Source organism: Cherax quadricarinatus, chromosome 17 (genome assembly GCF_038502225.1).
Source record: "Cherax quadricarinatus isolate ZL_2023a chromosome 17, ASM3850222v1, whole genome shotgun sequence".
Classification (NCBI taxonomy): Eukaryota; Metazoa; Arthropoda; class Malacostraca; order Decapoda; family Parastacidae; genus Cherax; species Cherax quadricarinatus.
This window is the reverse complement of record NC_091308.1, coordinates 22891944-22913859: the sequence shown is the minus strand read 5'-3', so window position 1 is coordinate 22913859 and position 21916 is coordinate 22891944. Positions and strand designations below refer to the sequence as shown.

Here is a 21916-nt window from a genome sequence, read left to right as displayed (position 1 = left end):
AAGGGAAGATAACATCTGATAAGAGCTGATGTTTGATGAGGGTAAACAAGGGTGCAGCTGATAAGAAAAGATTAGATGACCATCCCCCTCCCTTTGTTTTTACTGGTACACAAACATTTCCGTCTGTTTGTCTGTCTGTCAAGCTCCCTGTCTATCCGTCTAGCTCTCTGTCTCAGAGAGAGCCACAAGACTGTGTCATCATCATGTTTACTCACATCTCCTGGCTCCTGACTCAAAACAATTATAAGCCACACACTTGCACACAAGACAAGCTTGCTGAATGAATATAATAGCAGTTATATGAAAGTATCTAGTGACTATATATGTGTATATATATTATAGAAACCAGAAGCAAGAAGGGAAGGAAGGACGAGGTGAAAGGAAGGAAAAAAGTAAGGAAGGACAGATGAAGGAATGTAGGAAGAGAGGTAGGAAAGGAATGCAGGAAAGGAATGAAGGAAAGGAATGCAGGAAAGGAATGCAGGAAATTAGGAAGGAAGGAATGATGACACACGACCATTTACCTAGGATAACTACATAACACAACTGCCTGCTAATACTTTGAAGAAAACTGCTCAAACGAGGTGTTTTGTCTTTGCACATAAAAAAAAAGTCCACAAAAATGCACACACACTGATTTTATGTGTGAGAGTGTAAAACACCACTGTGTATGACACCATGTTTCAAAGAGTTACACAAGCTGCAGAACTTCTAGGAATATGTCCAGTGACTGTATATTGGTATAGATATTATAGAACAATAGTAATAAAAAAAATTTTGTATTTGTTTTTGTAAACAAGTTTTGTAAACAAGTTTTGTAAATATACTGATAATTATGTTTGTGTGTTTATTGTGTTGTATACAACGAGTGTATATACGTACACTGCACCTTACTTTGGTCTCACAGGCCACATAAGTTATGTGAAAAAATAAGTATACAGTGGAACCCCCGGTTCGCGATGCTATCGGTATCCGATAAATCCGGTAACCGATGCATTATATCGCAGAAAATTTGCCTCGCTTCCCGATACAAAACCCGGTATGCGATGTGGTTCGTACGAGACGTGTCCATGTGTGGCCTGAACTGCCCCGTGTGTGCCAGTGTTTACAAGCCAGCCAGTGTGCGCGCATCTAAGGATACATTCGGTACATTCCATATTATCCATATTATCACTGTTTTTGGTGCCTGTTTTTGCAAAATAAGTCACCATGGGCCCCAAGAAAGCTCCCAGTGCCAACCCTTCGAGACCAAGGGTGCTAATGACTGTTGAAATGAAGAAAGAGATAATTGCAAAGTACGAAAGTGGAGTGCGTGTGTCGGAGCTGGTCAGGTTGTATAGTAAACCCCAATCAACCATCTCTACTATAGTGAGCAAGAAAACGGCAATCAAGGAAGCTGTTCTTGCAAAAGGTGCAACTGTGATTACGAAACAGCGACCGCAAGTGTTAGAAAATGTTGAGAGACTGTTATTGGTGTGGATAAATGAAAAACAGATAGCAGGAGATAGCATCTCTCAAGCAATCATTTGTGAAAAGGCTAGGCAGTTGCATGACGATTTGGTAAAAAAATTGCCTGCAACTAGTGGTGATGTGAGTGAATATAAGGCCAGCAAAGGTTGGTTTGAAAGATTTAAGAATCATAGTGGTATACATAGTGTGTTAGGCATGGTCAGGCCTCTATGGACAGATATGTTGTGCGACAGAGGTCCAGTGACTCTCAACCTGGTCCTAGTGGCATTAAAAGAAGAAGGGAAGTAACCCCGGAAAAGGACTTGCTACCTCAAGTCCTAATGGAGGGGGATTCCCCTTCTAAATGCTAACACCATCCACACTCTCCCCTCCTCCCATCCCATCAATCATCACCAGATCTTCATTAAAGGTAAGTGTCAATTATTCTTTCGTTATTTATTGTTATTTATTGTTATTGTTGTTATTGTAATTACTATTCTATTGCATTAAACTTAATATTTCATGTGGTAAAAGTTTTTTTTTTTTCATACTTTTGGGTGTCTTGCATGGATTAATTTGATTTCCATTATTTCTTATGGGGAAAATTGATTCGCTTTCCGATATTTTTGGTTTACGATGAGCTCTCAGGAACGGATTAGTATAGCGAACTGGGGGTCCACTGTAACTATCAGCCTTCAGGTATTCACTGCAAATATATCATCTCTTTTCCTGACTAAAGTTCAGTAAGAACAAAAATATTAAAGAATTGGCTCAGGAGATAGATATCTTACAAGTTTCTTAAATTAAGACTTGAACACATCCTGAGTTATTCAGGTCTAGCTCAGGCTGTATTAGAAAGTTCTTGACTTAGTCCTTCATTACATTCATTATTAATATAGCAATGCCTACAATCCCATTGCTCATAGTGCACTGTCTTTGCTAAATAGTCTACCATAATTTTTTTTTTTAAATTTCCAGTAGTTGCAGTACAGCACTTACTATATTTTGTAAGACACTGCACTGTTCTGCAACTCTGTTTGTATAAAACATTCCAATATTCTTTTGTCAGCACTTCTCTTGTAGTGTATTGCTGTGATCTCTTCTTCATATTACACAATCTGTCTGGCAGTACCTATTTCAAATATTGTAAGCCTGTGATGGTTGGTAGTCCCAATTTTTTTTGCAGACTTATCCTTAGGGATTTATGATACAGAAGCCAATAAAGGCAACCATGGCAGCATTGAGAATTTTGTAGAATTTCCAGAAATCCAAGATGGATACCACAAAAATAAATATTCAGTACAGTACATCAGTTTTGGTCATAACTTCAATCCTATTTTTAAGAGTATTCAAACATCTAAACCTATATTATGTCATGAAAGCCATGAAGCAACCCCCTCTTCCCCCCCTCCTTTATTTGAAGGATAATGACATGTATCCCTGTCTTCAGAGCATTAGCACATTAATACATGATCAGTAATCATGCCATTGGTAATATTGTACAAATAAGCAGATGAATGACAGTGAATTAGCATACTGATTAAAATGATTCATGATTTTGGGAATATTGTATTATGAATGAGAGGATAATGAATATAACACAATATTTAGATAAGGCTACCTGGAGGAATTTCTGCTAAGGTTGCTTCAATGGATGGGATTTCCCAGAGTTAATAAAGAATGAGATATTGATTGATAGATAACCACAATTTTTGTAGTCTTTTCTTATTCTTCTCACAACACATGCTAATTGCTTTACTGGAAAGCCATGTAAACATGTAGAAATTGTGTACAATATTAAAGCTGAAGAATTTGCTGAATAATTAATGCTAACCTTCGAAAAAGGAGAGACAAATGAGCAGAGAGCTACCACACCAGAATCTGCAAAAAGCTTAGCTACTTCTGACACACGTCTAATGTTTTCCTCGCGATCTTCATCCGAGAAACCGAGATTCTTATTGAGTCCATGACGCATGTTGTCACCATCAAGACAGTAGGCAGGGATACCACGTGAGACCAGGTACTCCTCCAGAGCAAAACTTATTGTGGTTTTGCCTGCAAAAATAAATATAAATAAGCATAATTTCACTACAATATTACATAATATTACTATACAAGTGATAAGGGAAAAAAAAAAGTGGGCAAGGCACTAAGGGATATGTGGAGACAAAAGAACCTTATCCATGGAGGAAAAAAAGGGGAATGTACTCAAGTACAGTGGTACCTCAGAATATGAACAGCTCAAAACTCGAACATTTATGAAAGTGCTTTTGTAAGTGTATTTTTGGAGGTCTGAAACGGATTAATCTGATTTACATTATTCCTTTTGGGAACAAACTCATTCAGTATCAGCACTCGAACAGTCTTCTGGAATGAAAAAAATTCGTATCCCAAGGTACTACTGTACAGTGATACCAACATTGGCTCAAATGTTAAAGTGAAGAGGAGGCTGGAGGCAGCAGAAATATCACATTAAGAGCAATGTTTTGTGTGAATATTGTACAGAGAATTTATAGCTTGAAGATTAGGTGTGAGGTTACCAAATGTATTATTCAAAGGGCAGTTTGGGCATATAGAGAGGTTGGAGCAAAATAGGATAACTAGGAGGGTATATATATTGGGGATTGTCCAAGAAAAGGTTGGAGGGTAGGGGTACAGGAGGTACCGAGTGCTAGGGACTTGGACAATACAACAAGCCTGTGTGAGCTTGTCAGATAAGAGTGGAGGCAACTGGTTTTTATGATTGACATGCTGTTGGAGTGTGAGCAAGGTAACATTTATGAAGGAATTTGGGTAAATAGTTAGCCAGACTGGAATCCTGAACTCTGATGCCAGTGCCCTTCTGGCAGGATAGTAATTGAAGAACGACAGTGAAAGTGTTCTTTTTTGTAGGGTCACCCTACCTTAATCGAGACAGAGTGTATAAAAAAAAGGGGACGAGAAACAGTCAAGTCGCCAGGTTCAAACCTTCAGGTATTGAATGCTTTTTACTTTGCTAAGGCTAGCTTATTCTTTGTTTACTACTACTACTACTCTATGTTCTTTTCACAAGAAAACTGAATATATATTTTTATTCTTTTCCTGTTATACATATTGCCCTTATATTATAGGCTGTCAATCCATAATTGCTTTTGCCAGATGCTTTAGTGAAGTCTACATAGACTACATCTACATTTTGATTTTTTTCCCCAAAGCCTTCTTAATTTTATCATAATGACATAGTAGTTGTAACCCACATGATCTTCCTGCTCTAAATTCATGTTGACTTGGGTTGTATAGACCAAACTTAATCATAAAATTTACAATTTGGCATCTCGCCATGCTTTCAAAATTTTTTACAATGTTTAACGTTAGTGTTACTGGTTTGCAGTGTTTTGCTAGTTCTACTCCTGCATGCAGAGGAGCTATGTTTGCACTTTTTTAAAGCCGCTGGGATTTCCAAAGCATACCGAGTGTTCTTGCAAATGGTATTCTACACTTCTTTATAAACAGTTCCAAGAATCAGGCCCAGGTGTTGCACGTGTGGGCACATCTATTTCCTTTTTAAATTCTGAGGGATTTGAACTCATGTCAGATATACGAGTTGCAGAGTTTACATGGAGAGGGTTTCAGGGGTAAACACCCGGATGGCCCAGTCCCAGACCAAGCCTCCCAGTGGATGGCTTATCAACCAGTTGCATGCAGTCTAATGTATGCACCACAGCCTGGCTAATTAGAAACTAACTAAATAACAGCTAGGGGCCTGCTAGTAATTTCGCTTATGAATGAAGGAAGGGTGTTGAAGTCTTCGTCCCTTTATAATCACTGCATTATCTCTTAGTTTACTTATGGCACCCCTACTTTTCCATGAGAATATTTCGCAATATGTGCCAAGCCACTTGCTTTTGAAGGGCGTAATTTCTGTGTGCAGATTTGGGACCAGTCCCTCTAAAAATTTTCCAGGTGTAAATTATGATTCATCTTTCTTGCCTATGTTCAGAGGAGTTAAGTTTAAGGGACTCCAGGAATTCCTAATAATTTAGGTTCTTGATTGAATTTATATGAGCTGTGAAGTTTTTCTGTACTTTCTCCATGCAAATAAAAGGCCAAAACAATATGGACCTCTCTACCTAATGATACAAAAAACTGTCTGTCTGGCAACTGCTTTACAAATATTGTTAAAAACCACTTCTTAACCCTTGGAGGGTCCATCCCGAAGTTCTAAGGCATTGAAGCCAGGGTCCAAGCCGCCGTACTACGTCATGAGCTCAGCTCACTCAGATAAGCTGTGAGCAGTAAATTTGGGCCTAGATGAGAGAATGGATCTATGTGGTAAGTGTGCACCATATAAAACAAATCCTGCAGTGCATAATAAGAAAAAAACTGCAATTGTGTTTTTGGATTAAAACAGCAAATTTGTGGTGTATCTATTTTTGTATGGATTTTATGGTTGTATTTGCAGTTTCTTGGTCTCATTTGATAGAATGGAGAATATGTTACAGAAATAGAGATGATTTTGATTGGTTTTAGTACTGAAAATAGCTTGAAATTGAACTCATAGTGGTGGAAACGTTTGATTTTTGCCGATGTTCGAGAGTAAACAAATCACATCACGCATCCAATACACGTCAGCTTGTGGGTCTAATGTGTGTTCACGAATACGCTGATATTATTTATACAATTATTACAATATTGCATAACAGTAAATCTTCTATTTTGTGGTGTGAAGAGCATAATTTCATCAATTTTTTATCAAATTTCGTACTTTTTCTTTTATTACCTCAGAAAAAGATTCTCTACCATTTCATAAGATAAAATAAGAATTTTTTTTTTTTAAATTCTTGGACCCTGCGGGGAATTTTCAGATTGGGGATCTGGACCCTCAAAGGGTTAAATAAAAATACCCAAAACATTTATTGTAACCACTATAGTTCTGCAGCCAATAAATATTACTGTACATGTATAATCAAAAGAATTATTTAGGTTCTGCATTACTGTTTCTTCATATTAAAAAAATATAAAGCTCAGCATTCAAACAGTCTAAACCTTGCCTGTAAATATCAAGTGCTCTAGTTTTAATTTCCATTTTTAAGTCTGCCTGATATGCTCTGCATACCTAGGGGCTCTTCACACACTTTATAATATGTTACCTAGTTTTGCAACTAATGTATGGTTTTTTGGAAAAAATAAAAAAAATTTTTTTAATGAAATTTAATATATTGTAACATGTATCTAACTTGCACAATATACATGACTTGTTGTCTATACAGCCTCTCCTCACTTAATGACCGAGTTCCATTCCTTAGACAATGTTGGTAAACAAATTCATCACTAAGCAAGGAGCATACTATAATGGTAGTGGGTTTGTGTCAACCATCTTTGATGTTGTTTTAACTCTTTCACAGTCAGTCCTGTAATATTACGGCTTGCAAGCCAGCGTTGGCCCTGTAATAGTACTACATAATTCTAGCAGCTTCCAATCTTGGTAGGCCTACAAATGAGAGAATGGGTCTGAGTGGTCAGTGTGCACTGTATAAAAAGAATCCTGCAGCGTTCAGTGCATAATGAGAAAAAAAAATTCCGACCATGTCTGATTTAAAACAGCGACTTTGCGGTGTATTTTCATGTGGTTTTTAAGGTTGTATTTTCATTTTCTTAGTCTCATTTGATAGTAGATAGATTACAGGAATAGAGAAGATTTTGGATGGTTTACAGACTAAAAATACCTTGAAAATGAGCTCAAAGTAGCAGAAATGTTTGATTTTTGCCGATGTTCAAGAGCAAACAAATCACGGAACATGTCCAATACATGTCAACTGATGGGTCTAATATGCTTTCACAAATGCACTGATATTATTTATACCATTTTTACAATAATGCAGTAGTCTGCATAACAGTAAATCTTCTATTTTTTGTGTGGATAAAAATTCAAAATAGAAAGCATACGTAATATAAGAGGGGCATGGAGACATAACTAATGAACAGAATTTTTTTTATTTTAGTGCTAGGAATGTTTGCATTGTTAATTCTGGACCCTATTTTGAAATTGGCATATTTTTTAATTTGTGTGAAATTGGCCAAATTACCAATTTCTGATCACTTTCTTGAGTAGTTGAAATCGGTAAATGGGTGGTTTCTTGTACTCAATCGACAGAACAAAAGGAGTTCTAGCAAAATAGCTATGAGTTTGGTTGACAGGAACACTGGAATTGGCTGAAAAATAGGGCTCAAAGTGGGCAAAATCGCTGATGTGTGAATATCGCCAAGACTGCTAACTTCGCGAGAGCATAATTCCATAAGCTTTCCATCAAATTTTGTACTTTTGGTTTCATTACCATGGGAAAATTATTCTCTATCATTTCATAAGAAAATTATTATTTTTTTTTTTTTTTGAAAATTCTTTGACAATGAGAGCAAGTTTGTGTGTGAACAGGAATCTCAACAGCAAAAGGGTTAATGTCCCTTTTGAACCATTTATAACATTTTTAGTATATTTTTAAATGTTTATGCAGTAATGTACTGCATATTGTAATAAAAAGAATAGAGGAAATCTGCTCTAATATACATTATTTAGCATACTGGTCAGAGCCTCTCGTAAGTCCGAGTCGTTGGTAAACGGGTACAGGTACCATCCCACTTATGACCAAGCTTGGTTCCGACCAACCAGTCCTAAGTCAAAATGGATGTAAGTCGAACCTTCGAAAATTGCCGACATACTGGGTAGGGCATAATGTCAAACCTTTCCTATATAAACCACCTACATAGTTCTGTAATGTAATGTACAATCATTATTTCATTCTTTTTACCATAATTTACTTCTATTGTTATATTTTAATTATTTATGTACTGTATATAATGTATACATGGTAGTGAACTTTATTGTAAATTTTACATCGCATACAGTATCATATGTTACTGTTATCTGTATGTGTTGTCGACACAGTGGAATGGGAGAATACCACTGGTAGTGTCATCGTGCCAGAATGTAGTATAACCTATACCCTAAGTAAAGAGAAACAACTCTGGAACATGTGTAATACGTATCCGGCTGGCTGGGTGGCCGGGTGGGTGGCCAGGTGGTTGGCTGACTGGCTGACTGAATGTGGCTGTCTCTCTCTCTGTATCTCTCTCTCTCTCTCTCAGGTACACAAAAGTAATCATACATAGTATAAATTACCTAGGATAACCCAAAAAATCCAGACAAAGTGCTATACAGTGGATCTGTGCTCCAGTGCCCTAAATTAATAATAATAATTATTATTATTACAATAATACATATGTACTAATATTAATAATATTATTATTATTAAACTATAATATAATAATCGTGTCCACTCATTACTTACCTTAAAATATCTGTAGTCTTAATGTAGAGTGAGAGGTGAGTAAACAAGATTAAATGAATAAATGAGAGAGAGAATGAGAGTGTAGAAAGTTTGCGAGTTATGTAAACAAATATTGTTGTTACCACCTCGGACACGATTGGTTTCTGTTCACTCTGTCAAGCTGACCAGAAAAACATCTCATATTTGTTAATGTTTATATGCTATGTAGCATGTTTATTATATAATTTTGAAAAAAAAAAACAGATGGATTAAGAAAAATGTCTATATTAACGTTTTATACACATTTAATGCGCCTCAGTGATTATTATTGTGTTATTATCATTATTAATACGGTGTCTTCAAGACCAATTACACTCTTAATGAGTGGCTCTGAGACAGACAAGCAGACAGAAAGACACACACAGGTAGACAGAAAGACACACACAAGTAGACAAAGGCAGACACAGGTAGGCATAAAGACAGACACATGGGTAGACAGAAAGACAGACACAAAGGTAGACAGAAAGACACTCAGGTAGACAGACACAGGTAGACATAAAGACAGACACACAGGTAGACATAAAGACAGACACACAGGTAGACAGAAAGACAGACACACAGGCAGACAGAAAGACACACACAGGTAGACAGAAAGATAGACACACAGAGATACAGATAGACACAGATATACAGGCAGACAGATACAGACAGGCTTATGTGCAACAGTGAAAACAAATAAGAGAGTTTGAGAGTAAGATCCTTTCTTGCCACAATCTCCAGTGCAAGATTCAGACTTCATCTTAGGGGCCATTGTGAAATTTACTATCCAGTTAGTACAGTTAATACAGTATGATGCTGCTGATAGGGCAGGGTTACTCAAACTGATGCTGCCTGCATGAAGCATTGCCGCCGCGAGTATCGTCAAATATTGTACAGCAGTGTGCATCAGCCGGCCCTGCCCAGCTGCCAGATGCACGGTCATAAGTTGAGCGGACGTATGTCGAGCAGGTCATAAGTCAGATGGTAGGTGTAAGTCGCTAAGTGAGGAGAGGCTGTACTCTATTCAAATATGCAACTGTACTATAAATGAAGTGGTAACAAAAAATTAATAGAAAGATAACCTAGATCACTGACACAAAATAAGAGCACAATATTGCAACTCACCTGCTCCAGACAAACCAGTAAACCAAACAGTACATCCTCGGAAACCTACACGCTGTCCAAGAACCTGACCACGTTTGTTTCTGGTTACGTGGTTGATTTGAAAGGTGACATTGGTAGCTTTCTGCAAACACTACAATAAATTAGATGACATTTCTTTCACTTACAGGTACAGTAATTCTTTGGACAATACAGTAATTCTCCAAAGAAAAGATATCAGAAAAGTATTAATGTAGAGTTCACAATATTACTATGTACTATTGCTACTACTACTGTATAACATTAATATATGTACATACAATAACAACAACAATAATAATACATCCTTCAATACCTTCCTATGCATGAAAGAAGGGAAGGCACCTATGGACTGGGCAGAGAGAGCATGCACAGTTCCCTTATATAAGGAAAAAAGAAGAGAATGTAAGAATTATATTGGGATAAACCTGCTGAGTTCCAAGAATTTTTCTACTCCCAGAGCTCGGACTTTGGAAATGCTTGTCTGGTGTTTGCCTGGCAGCCTGCTGACCTACATATCCATCACAGCCTGACTGATCTAGCACCTGGTAAAGATACTTGTTCAGTCACTTCTTGAAGATTTCTACACTTGTCCCAGCAGTGTTTCCAATATCTCTGGTAAGATGTTGAATAATCTGGGACCATAGACACTGATGCAGTGTTTCCTTATTGTCTCCAATGTACCTCTGCTTTTCACTGGCTTTATTTTACACTCCCTCCAATAACTCTAACTCCAGCATGTTATGGCAGTTTGCAGATTTGAGACAAGGCCCTCAAGTACATTCCAGGTATATTATCATGAATGTTTCTCCTCCACTCCAGTGAAGCATTCCCATCATTTAAATACTTTATCAGCTCTATGCGGGCTGTAAACAATCTCTGTATCTGTCCCAGCTGATATTTCTCCAGCCCTGAACAGGGCCATCAATACTGAGCAATATTCCAAAGGAGGGAACACAAGCATTTTATAGTGTCCCCAATGGCATTAGTATTTCCCTTGTTTTGAAAGTTCTCATCATCCATCCCAGTATCCTCCTGGCTGTCACGACCTTGGTCTTGTTGTGTTCTTTAAAGGAAAGATCAGTTGATATAATTTTTCCCAAGTCTTTCATGTGTTCCTTTAATTTTATTTGATGATCCTCTTGAGTTTTGTATACAGTGTCCTTTTGAGTTCTTATTCTTTCCATACCTAAGCAGCTGGAACATATCACCATTGAATGTCATGTTATTCTCCACTGCCCACTGGAAAACACTGCTCATATCTTCTTGCAATTTTCCACTCTCTCTCTCTCCCCCCCCCACACACACACATTCCAGAGATGGGACACAGCAACAAGGGGACACAGCTGTAAGTTGAAGACACAGATGAATCACAGGGATGTTAGGAACTATTTCTTCAGCCACATAGTAGTCAAGAAGTGGAATAGTTTGGGAAGCGATGTTGTGGAGGCAGGATCCATACATAGCTTTAACCCTGTCGCAGGCCCCTTTCTGAAACTGTCATTCTATGTCACAAAATATTCGAAAAAAAATATTTTTTTCTTATGAAAATGTTAAGATTATTTTTCTGAGTGTTTTAGTCCAAAAAAATTTTTTTTGCCATCAGTACTTACCGAGGTGTGAAGTTTGCAGAAAATGAGCCGTGTATGGCAACAGCGGCGACTGCCGCTCACCCGGTAAACTTTGGTTTACTTGTAATTGAAGGTTTGTTGTTTTTTTCACTATTTTATTTTTTCACATAATTTATGTGGCCTGTGAGACCAAAGTAAGGTGCAATGTACATATATACACTCGTTGTATACAACACAATAAGCACACAAACATAATTATCAATATATTGTTTACAAAACTTGTTTACAAAAACAAACAATACAAAAAAAATGTTTATTACTATTGTTCTATAATATATATACCAATGTACAGTCACCGAACATATTCCTAGAAGTTCTGCAGCTTGTGGAACTCTTTGAAACATGTTTTCATACACAATGGTGTTTTACACTTCTCACACATAAAACCAGTGTGTGTGCATTTTTGTGGATTTTTTTTTTTTTATGTGCAAAGACAAAACACCTCGTCTGAGCAGTTTTCTTCAAAGTATTAGCAGGCAGTTGTGTTATGTAGTTATCCTAGGTAAATGGTCGTGTGTCATCATTCCTTCCTTCCTGCATTCGTTTCCTACCTTCCTTCCTACTTTCCTGCATTCCTTTCCTACCTTCCTGCATTCCTTTCCTACCTTCCTGCAAACCTTCCCTACCTACCTTCCTGCATTCCTTTCCTACCTTCCTTCCTTCCTACCTACATTCCTTTCCTGTCTTTCCTACATTCTTTTTTCCTTACTTTTTTCCTTCATCTCGTCCTTCCTTCATTCCTGCCTTCCATTCTTCCTTCCTTCTGGTTTCTATAATATATATACACATATATAGTCACTAGATACTTTCATATAACTGCTATTATTTTCATTCAACAAGCTTGTCTTGTGTGTGAGTGTGTGGCTTATAATTGTTTTGAGTCAGGAGTCAGCAGCTGTCAAAATGACATATTATCTCATTACTCACTCCTGCTACCGCCTGTCAAAGCAATGGGGTCGGATGCTGCTTCCCCTCCATTCTATCTAATTATCTTTCTCCCTCATTCTATCTCTTTCAATCTGTCTCTCTCTTTCTATCTGTCTGTCTATCTCTGTCTCACAGGTACACATAAATACAAGTATACATAGTGTAAATTACCTAGGATAACCCAAAAAATCCAGACAAAGTGCTATACTCTGCTTGAAGATGTGAGTAAACGTGATGATGACACAGTCTTGTGGCTCTCTCTGAGACAGAGAGCTAGAAGGATAGACAGGGAGGTTGGCAGACAGACAAATAGACAGACAGAAATGTTTGTGTACCAGCAAAAACAAAGGGAGGGCAATGGTCATCTAATCTTTTCTTATCAGCTGCACCCTCCCCCACCCTCGTTTACGCTCATCAAACGTCAGCTCTTATCAGATGTTATCTCCCCTTATCTTGTCACTGTCATGGGGTGGATTTTTTTTTCTTGCTTCAAGGGAACAATATTATTACATCTTCTTCTTCCTCTTCCTCCTCCTCCTCCTCTTCCTCTTCCTCCTCCTCCTCCTCTTCCTCCTCTTCTCCTCCTATTCCTCTTCCTCCTCCTCCTCTTCCTCTTCCTCCTCTTCCTCTTCCTCCTCCTCCTCCTCTTCCTCCTCTTCTTCCTCTTCTCCTCTCTCCTCCTCCTCCTTCCTCCTCCTCTCCTCCTCCTCCTCTTCTTCCTCCTCCTCCTCCTTCTCCATTGCTTTTGGACTCAAACTCCTCGAAATCATGAAATTGATCTTCACTGACACTTCCATCTGTGTTAGAGCATCACTTGGGAAGAGAAGAGTCCCAGATTTGCTGGGGAGTCACATATTTCTTACCGCTAAGCATGCTGAAAAAGGACAACTGAAATGGCATTCCCACAATGCACCACTGGCTCCCCGATTTTTTTTATATGGTGCACACTGACCATGGAGACCCATTCTCTCACATGTGGGCCTACCAGCTTTCTCCTGCTTGATTTGAAGCCGCTAGAATTTATGCGTATAAATACGTCAGAAACAGTGGCGCGTAAGACGTATATATACGGCGTAAACAGTCAAAGGGTTAACCTAACTCAAGGAAAAGGATCTTGGGTCGAGTATAACACCGGGCACATTTCCTGAGGTACACATCAACCAAATAGCTGCTGCAGCATACAGGCAACTAGCAAACCTAAGGACAGCATTCCGACATCTCAATAAGAAATCGTTCAGGACCCTGTACACTGTGTATGTTAGGCCTATATTGGGGTATGCAGCACCAGTTTGGAATCCATACCTAGCCACGCACGTAACGGAATTAGAGAAAGTGCAAAGGTTTGCAATAAGACTAGTCCTGGAGCTAAGGGGCATGTCCTATGAGGAGAGGTTAAGGGAAATCGACCTTACAACACTGGAAGACAGGAGAGATAGGGGGGATATGATAACGACATAAAATACTAAGAGGAATCGATAAGTTGGACAGAGACAGGATGTTCCAGAGATGGGACACAGCAACAAGGAGTCACAGTTGGAAGCTGAAGACTTAGATGAATTACAGGGACATTAGGAAGTATTTCCTCAGTCCAAGAGTTGTCAGGAAGTGGAATAGTCTGGGAAGTGATATAGTGGAGGCAGGATCCATACATAGCTTTAAGACGAGGTATGATAAAGCTCATGGAGTAGGAAGAGTGACCTAGTAGAAGCCAGTGAAGAGGCGGGGCCAGGAGCTGTGACTAGACCCCTGCAACTACAACTAGGTGAGTACTCTCTCCTACACACACTGTCCCACTCACTCCCCCCCTCCCACACACACTGTCCCACTCTCTCCCCTCTCCCACACACACACACACGCGCACACACACACGTGGAGGAGTCACGCAGTCTGAGCTCGTGTTTTGGCAGTAATTTCTGACTGTACCATAAGGAATAGAGTGTGGGATATAGGCGTGTGCACGCATAAGAGTGCATATAATTACTTAAACCCCCAAAAAAGGAAATATAAGTGATCACAGAAAAGAAAACATAGTAAATAGTGCTAAGTGGGGCCGGGAGCAAGGAAGGTGAACAGCTGTGTCAGGCCTAAATAGTGTTGCCACACATAACGCAGTGGGGTATTTGAAGAATAAGTGCGACTCAAGACCAGGGAGGTAAGAGATATGTATAGATGTGTCAGTAAATACAGTGAGCGAGTGAAAAAATTAGATGAGCTTGTGACTACAGTGCCTACAGGAAGTTAGTGGAAAAATTACAGAGAAGTATCAAGCATCTTCAACTACGTGGGACCCAGGAACTGGATGGAACTGGACAGTTTAGAACCCACACCTAGCCAAGCATGTAAGGAAACTAGAGAAAGTGCAAAGGTTTGCAACAAGACTAGTCCCAGAGCTAAGAGGTATGTCCTACGGGGAGAGGTTAAGGGAAATCAACCTGACAACACTGGAGGACAGGAGAGATAGGGGGACATGATAATGACTTACAAAATACTGAGAGGAATTGACAAGGTGGACAAAGACAGGATGTTCCAGAGACTGGACACAGCAACAAGGGGACACAGTTGGAAGCTGAAGACACAGATGAATCACAGGAGGGTGGCCCGAAAAAGAAAAACTTTCACCATCATTCACTCCATCACTGTCTTGCCAGAAGGGTGCTTTACACTACAGTTTTTAAACTGCAACATTAACACCCCTCCTTCAGAGTGCAGGCACTGTACTTCCCATCTCCAGGACTCAAGTCCGGCCTGCCGGTTTCCCTGAATCCCTTCATAAATGTTACTTTGCTCACACTCCAACAGCACGTCAAGTATTAAAAACCATTTGTCTCCATTCACTCCTATCAAACACGCTCAAGCATGCCTGCTGGAAGTCCAAGCCCCTCGCACACAAAACCTCCTTTACCCCCTCCCTCCAACCCTTCCTAGGCCGACCCCTACCCCGCCTTCCTTCCACTACAGACTGATACACTCTTGAAGTCATTCTGTTTCGCTCCATTCTCTCTACATGTCCGAACCACCTCAACAACCCTTCCTCAGCCCTCTGGACAACAGTTTTGGTAATCCCGCACCTCCTCCTAACTTCCAAACTACGAATTCTCTGCATTATATTCACACCACACATTGCCCTCAGACATGACATCTCCACTGCCTCCAGCCTTCTCCTCGCTGCAACATTCATCACCCACGCTTCACACCCATATAAGAGCGTTGGTAAAACTATACTCTCATACATTCCCCTCTTTGCCTCCAAGGACAAAGTTCTTTGTCTCCACAGACTCCTAAGTGCACCACTCACTCTTTTTCCCTCATCAATTCTATGATTCACCTCATCTTTCATAGACCCATCCGCTGACACGTCCACTCCCAAATATCTGAATACGTTCACCTCCTCCATACTCTCTCCCTCCAATCTGATATTCAATCTTTCATCACCTAATCTTTTTGTTATCCTCATAACCTTACTCTTTCCTGTATTCACCTTTAATTTTCTTCTTTTGCACACCCTACCAAATTCATCCACCAATCTCTGCAACTTCTCTTCAGAATCTCCCAAGAGCACAGTGTCATCAGCAAAGAGCAGCTGTGACAACTCCCACTTTGTGTGTGATTCTTTATCTTTTAACTCCACGCCTCTTGCCAAGACCCTCGCATTTACTTCTCTTACAACCCCATCTATAAATATATTAAACAACCACGGTGACATCACACATCCTTGTCTAAGGCCTACTTTTACTGGGAAAAAATTTCCCTCTTTCCTACATACTCTAACTTGAGCCTCACTATCCTCGTAAAAACTCTTCACTGCTTTCAGTAACCTACCTCCTACACCATACACTTGCAACATCTGCCACATTGCCCCCCTATCCACCCTGTCATACGCCTTTTCCAAATCCATAAATGCCACAAAGACCTCTTTAGCCTTATCTAAATACTGTTCACTTATATGTTTCACTGTAAACACCTGGTCCACACACCCCCTACCTTTCCTAAAGCCTCCTTGTTCATCTGCTATCCTATTCTCCGTCTTACTCTTAATTCTTTCAATTATAACTCTACCATACACTTTACCAGGTACACTCAACAGACTTATCCCCCTATAATTTTTGCACTCTCTTTTATCCCCTTTGCCTTTATACAAAGGAACTATGCATGCTCTCTGCCAATCCCTAGGTACCTTACCCTCTTCCATACATTTATTAAACAATTGCACCAACCACTCCAAAACTATATCCCCACCTGCTTTTAACATTTCTATCTTTATCCCATCAATCCCGGCTGCCTTACCCCCTTTCATTTTACCTACTGCCTCACGAACTTCCCCCACACTCACAACTGGCTCTTCCTCACTCCTACAAGATGTTATTCCTCCTTGCCCTATACACGAAATCACAGCTTCCCTATCTTCATCAACATTTAACAATTCCTCAAAATATTCCTTCCATCTTCCCAATACCTCTAACTCTCCATTTAATAACTCTCCTCTCCTATTTTTAACTGACAAATCCATTTGTTCTCTAGGCTTTCTTAACTTGTTAATCTCACTCCAAAACTTTTTCTTATTTTCAACAAAATTTGTTGATAACATCTCACCCACTCTCTCATTTGCTCTCTTTTTACATTGCTTCACCACTCTCTTAACCTCTCTCTTTTTCTCCATATACTCTTCCCTCCTTGCATCACTTCTACTTTGTAAAAACTTCTCATATGCTAACTTTTTCTCCCTTACTACTCTCTTTACATCATCATTCCACCAATCGCTCCTCTTCCCTCCTGCACCCACTTTCCTGTAACCACAAACTTCTGCTGAACACTCTAACACTACATTTTTAAACCTACCCCATACCTCTTCGACCCCATTGCCTATGCTCTCATTAGCCCATCTATCCTCCAATAGCTGTTTATATCTTACCCTAACTGCCTCCTCTTTTAGTTTATAAACCTTCACCTCTCTCTTCCCTGATGCTTCTATTCTCCTTGTATCCCATCTACCTTTTACTCTCAGTGTAGCTACAACTAGAAAGTGATCTGATATATCTGTGGCCCCTCTATAAACATGTACATCCTGAAGTCTACTCAACAGTCTTTTATCTACCAATACATAATCCAACAAACTACTGTCATTTCGCCCTACATCATATCGTGTATACTTATTTATCCTCTTTTTCTTAAAATATGTATTACCTATAACTAAACCCCTTTCTATACAAAGTTCAATCAAAGGGCTCCCATTATCATTTACACCTGGCACCCCAAACTTACCTACCACACCCTCTCTAAAAGTTTCTCCTACTTTAGCATTCAAGTCCCCTACCACAATTACTCTCTCACTTGGAGGTGATCAGATTAAGGACAGAAGGTGGAGAACTCACAAGAAATGATCAGGAGGAATGTGAGGAGCTGAACAGGAGATTTAAGGAAGTTTTTACAGTAGAGACAGGAAGGGCTGCGGGAAGACAGCACAGAAGGGAACATCAAGAGGGAATATACCAACAAGTGTTGGATGACATACGAACAACTGAGGAGGAGGTGAAGAAGCTCTTAAGTGACCTTGACACCTCAAAGGCAATGGGACCGGACAACATCTCCCCATGGGTCCTTAGAGAAGGAGCAGAGATGCTGTGTGTGCCTCTAACCACAATCTTCAACACATCCCTTGAAACTGGGCAACTACCTGAGAAATGGAAGACAGCTAATGTAGTCCCCATATTTAAGAAAGGAAACAGAAACGAGGCACTAAACTACAGACCTGTGTCTCTGACATGTATTGTGTGCAAAGTCATGGAGAAGATTATCAGGAGGAGAGTGGTCGAACACCTGGAAAGGAACAAGATTATAAATGAAAACCAGCATGGGTTCATGGAAGGCAAATCTTGTATCACAAACCTCCTGGAGTTTTATGACAAGGTAACAGAAATAAGACACGAGAGAGAGGGGTGGGTAGATTGCGTTTTCCTAGACTGCAGGAAGGCCTTTGACACAGTTCCCCACAAGAGATTAGTGCAGAAGCTGGAGGATCAGGCACACGTAAAAGGAAGGGCACTGCAATGGATAAGGGAATACCTGATAAGGAGGCAGCAACGAGTCATGGTACGTGAAGAGGTATTACAGTAGGCGCCTGTTACGAGCGGGGTCCCACAGGGGTCAGTTCTAGGACCAGTGCTATTTTTGATATATGTGAACGACATGATGGAAGGAATAGACTCTGAAGTGTCCCTGTTCGCAGATGACGTGAAGTTGATGAGAAGAATTAAATCGGACGAGGATGAGGCAGGACTGCAAAGAGACCTGGAGAGGCTGGACATGTGGTCCAGTAACTGGCTTCTCGAATTCAATCCAGCCAAATGCAAAGTCATGAAGATAGGGGAGGGGCAAAGAAGACTGCAGACAGAGTATAGGCTAGGTGGACAAAGACTACAGACCTCACTCAGGGAGAAAGACCATGGGGTGACCATAACACCGAGCACATCACCGGAGGCACACATCAACCAAATAACTGCTGCAGCATACGGGCGCCTGGCAAACCTGAGAACAGCGTTCCAATACCTTAACCCTTTGACTGTTTTCGACGTATAAATACGTCTTACGAGCCAATGTTTCTGACGTATATATACTCAATAATTTTAGCGGCTTCAAATCAAGCGGGAGAAAGCTGTTAGGCCCACATGTGAGAGAATGGGTCTGTGTGGTCAGTGTGCACCACATAAAAAAAATCCTGCAGCACACATTGCGTAATGAGAAAAAAAAAACTGATCGTTTTTTTGGAATAAAACGCCGACTTTGAGGTGTATTTTCGTATAGTATTTATCATTGTATTCGCGTTTTCATGGTCTTAGGTGATAAAATGGAAAACATATTACAGAAATAGAGATGATTTTCATTACTTTGACGATGAAAACGACCTTGAAACTGAGCTCAAAGTAGCGGAAATGTTCGATTTTTACCAATGTTCAGGAGTAAATAAATCACACCACACGTCCAATACACGTCAACTGGGGAGTCTAATATTCTTTCACTAGTGCACTGATATTATTTATACCATTTTTACAATAATGCAGTAGTCTGTATAACAGTAAATTTTGTATTTTTTTGTATGAATAAAAAATCAAAATAGAAAGCAATAATAATATAAGAGGGGCCTAGAGATGTGACTAATGAACAGAGCATATGTTATTTTAGTGCCATGAATGTCTACCTTGTTTATTCTGGACCCTATTTTGAAATTGGCATCTTTTTTAGTTTGCGTGAAATTGGCCAAATTGCCAATTTCTGACCACCATATTGGGTAGTCCAAATTAGTACATGGGAGATTTCTTGTACTCAGCTGATAGATAAAATGGAGTTCTAAAGAAATAGCTATGAGTTTGGTCAACTGGAACAATGGAATTGGCTGAAAATAGGGCTCAAAGTCGGCGAAATCGCCGATACGCATATGTCGCCGAGACCGCTAACTTCGCGGGAGCATAATTCCATGAGTTTTCGACCAAATCTCGAACTTTTGGTGTCATTACCATTGGGAAAAGATTCCCTATCATTTCATAAGAAAAAAATAATTTTTTTTTTCAAAAAATGAGCGACATAGAATGACAGTTTCAGAAAGGGGCCCGAAACAGTCAAAGGGTTAATAAGGAATCGTTCAAGACACTGTACACTGTGTATGTTAGGCCCATACTGGAGTATGCAGCACCAGTCTGGAACCCACACCTGGTCAAGCACGTCAAGAAGTTAGAGAAAGTACAAAGGTTTGCAACAAGGCTAGTCCCAGAGCTCAAGGGAATGTCGTACGAGGAAAGGTTAAGGGAAATCGGACTGACGACACTGGAGGACAGAAGGGTCAAAGGAGACATGATAACGACATACAAGATACTGCGGGGAATAGACAAGGTGGACAGAGATAGGATGTTCCAGAGAGGGGACACAGGGACAAGGGGTCACAACTGGAAGCTGAAGACTCAGACGAGTCACAATGACGTTAGGAAGTATTTCTTCAGTCATAGAGTTGTCAGCAAGTGGAATAGCCTAGCAAGTGAAGTAGTGGAGGCAGGAGCCATACATAGTTTTAAGAAGAGGTATGACAAAGCTCAGGAAGCAGAGAGAGAGAGGATCCAGTAGCGATCAGTGAAGAGGCGGGGCCAGGAGCTGAGTCTTGACCCCTGCAACCACAATTAGGTGAGTACAATTAGGTGAGTACACACACACACACACACACACACACACACACACACACACACACACACACACACACACACGCACACACACGCACGCACACACACGCACACACACACACGCACACACACACATGCACACACACACGCACACTCACACGCACACTCACACGCGCACACGCACCGCACACACACATACACACACACACACACACACTCACTCTCACACAGAATCAGTTCGAACCAGGATTCTGCAAGAGAAAGCAAGACTGAGGGACAAACAGGGGTACCGGAGAGTATACCTCGACCGCGACAGAACACAAGACGAAAAGACTACACTGAAAGAGAGGGTACAGAGACGTAAGGAGGAACGAGAGGCAATGACGAAGATGAGCAGGACCCAGACACAGGAGGAAGGGCAAACACACCCCACAGAATCTCCCACCAAAAGACTCCAACCACGACATTCCCAAGGCAAATGAGCAACCTATACTACAACCCACTCACTGTTCCCTCTGCCACCAACCCCCATATCACAAACCTCACCCCAACAGCTGTCCCTTATGGGCATTCTGACCCCACCCCCATCATCACAAACCCCACCTACACCACAGCCCCATATAGGCCCCCACCAAGGCTCTCGCTCCCCCAACCCCAATATTCTTGCATGACCACAATGATAGAAAAGAAACTGAAAGTTTGGTACACAAACGCGGATGGAATAACGAATAAACATGAGGAGTGGAACGAAAGAATCAGTGAAAAATCCCCAGACATCATAGCAGTCACAGAAACAAAACTCGCTGAGACAATAACAGACACAATCTTCCCAATGGGATATCAGATCCTGAGGAAAGATAGAAGGAGTAGAGGGGAAGGAGGGGTTGCACTGCTCATAAAACACCGATGGGGATTTGAGGAAATGGAAGGCATGGACATGATTGGAGAAAGAGACTACATTGTAGGTACAATTCAGTCCGGAGAACATAAAGTAGTCATTGGAGTGATGTATAACCCACCACAGAACTGCAGGAGGCCAAGAGAGGAGTACGAAGAAAACAACAGGGTGATGGTGGACACAGTGGCTGAGGTGGCAAGAAGAGCTCACTCGAGCAGAGCAAAGTTACTGGTAATGGGCGATTTCAACCACAGGGAGATCGACTGGGAAAACCTGGAGCCACATGGGGGTCCCGAAACATGGAGAGCCAAGATGATGGATGTGGTACTTGAAAACCTCATGCATCAACATGTCAGGGACACAACC

The 21916-nt window shown here is 40.4% G+C and overlaps 1 protein-coding gene across 2 annotated transcripts in view; it reads right to left on the bottom strand.

Annotated features, from left to right (window-relative positions):
* LOC128686392 (bifunctional 3'-phosphoadenosine 5'-phosphosulfate synthase) overlaps positions 1-21916 on the bottom strand; it is a 103433-nt gene that overhangs the window by 23878 nt on the left and 57639 nt on the right. For both annotated transcript variants that reach the window (XM_070085865.1, XM_070085866.1), the window contains exons 2-3: positions 9918-10038; positions 3284-3504 (exon numbers count right to left, since the gene is read on the bottom strand). In XM_070085865.1, coding sequence (XP_069941966.1) covers positions 3284-3504; positions 9918-10038 — 342 coding nt within the window. The remainder of the gene's footprint in view (positions 1-3283; positions 3505-9917; positions 10039-21916) is intronic.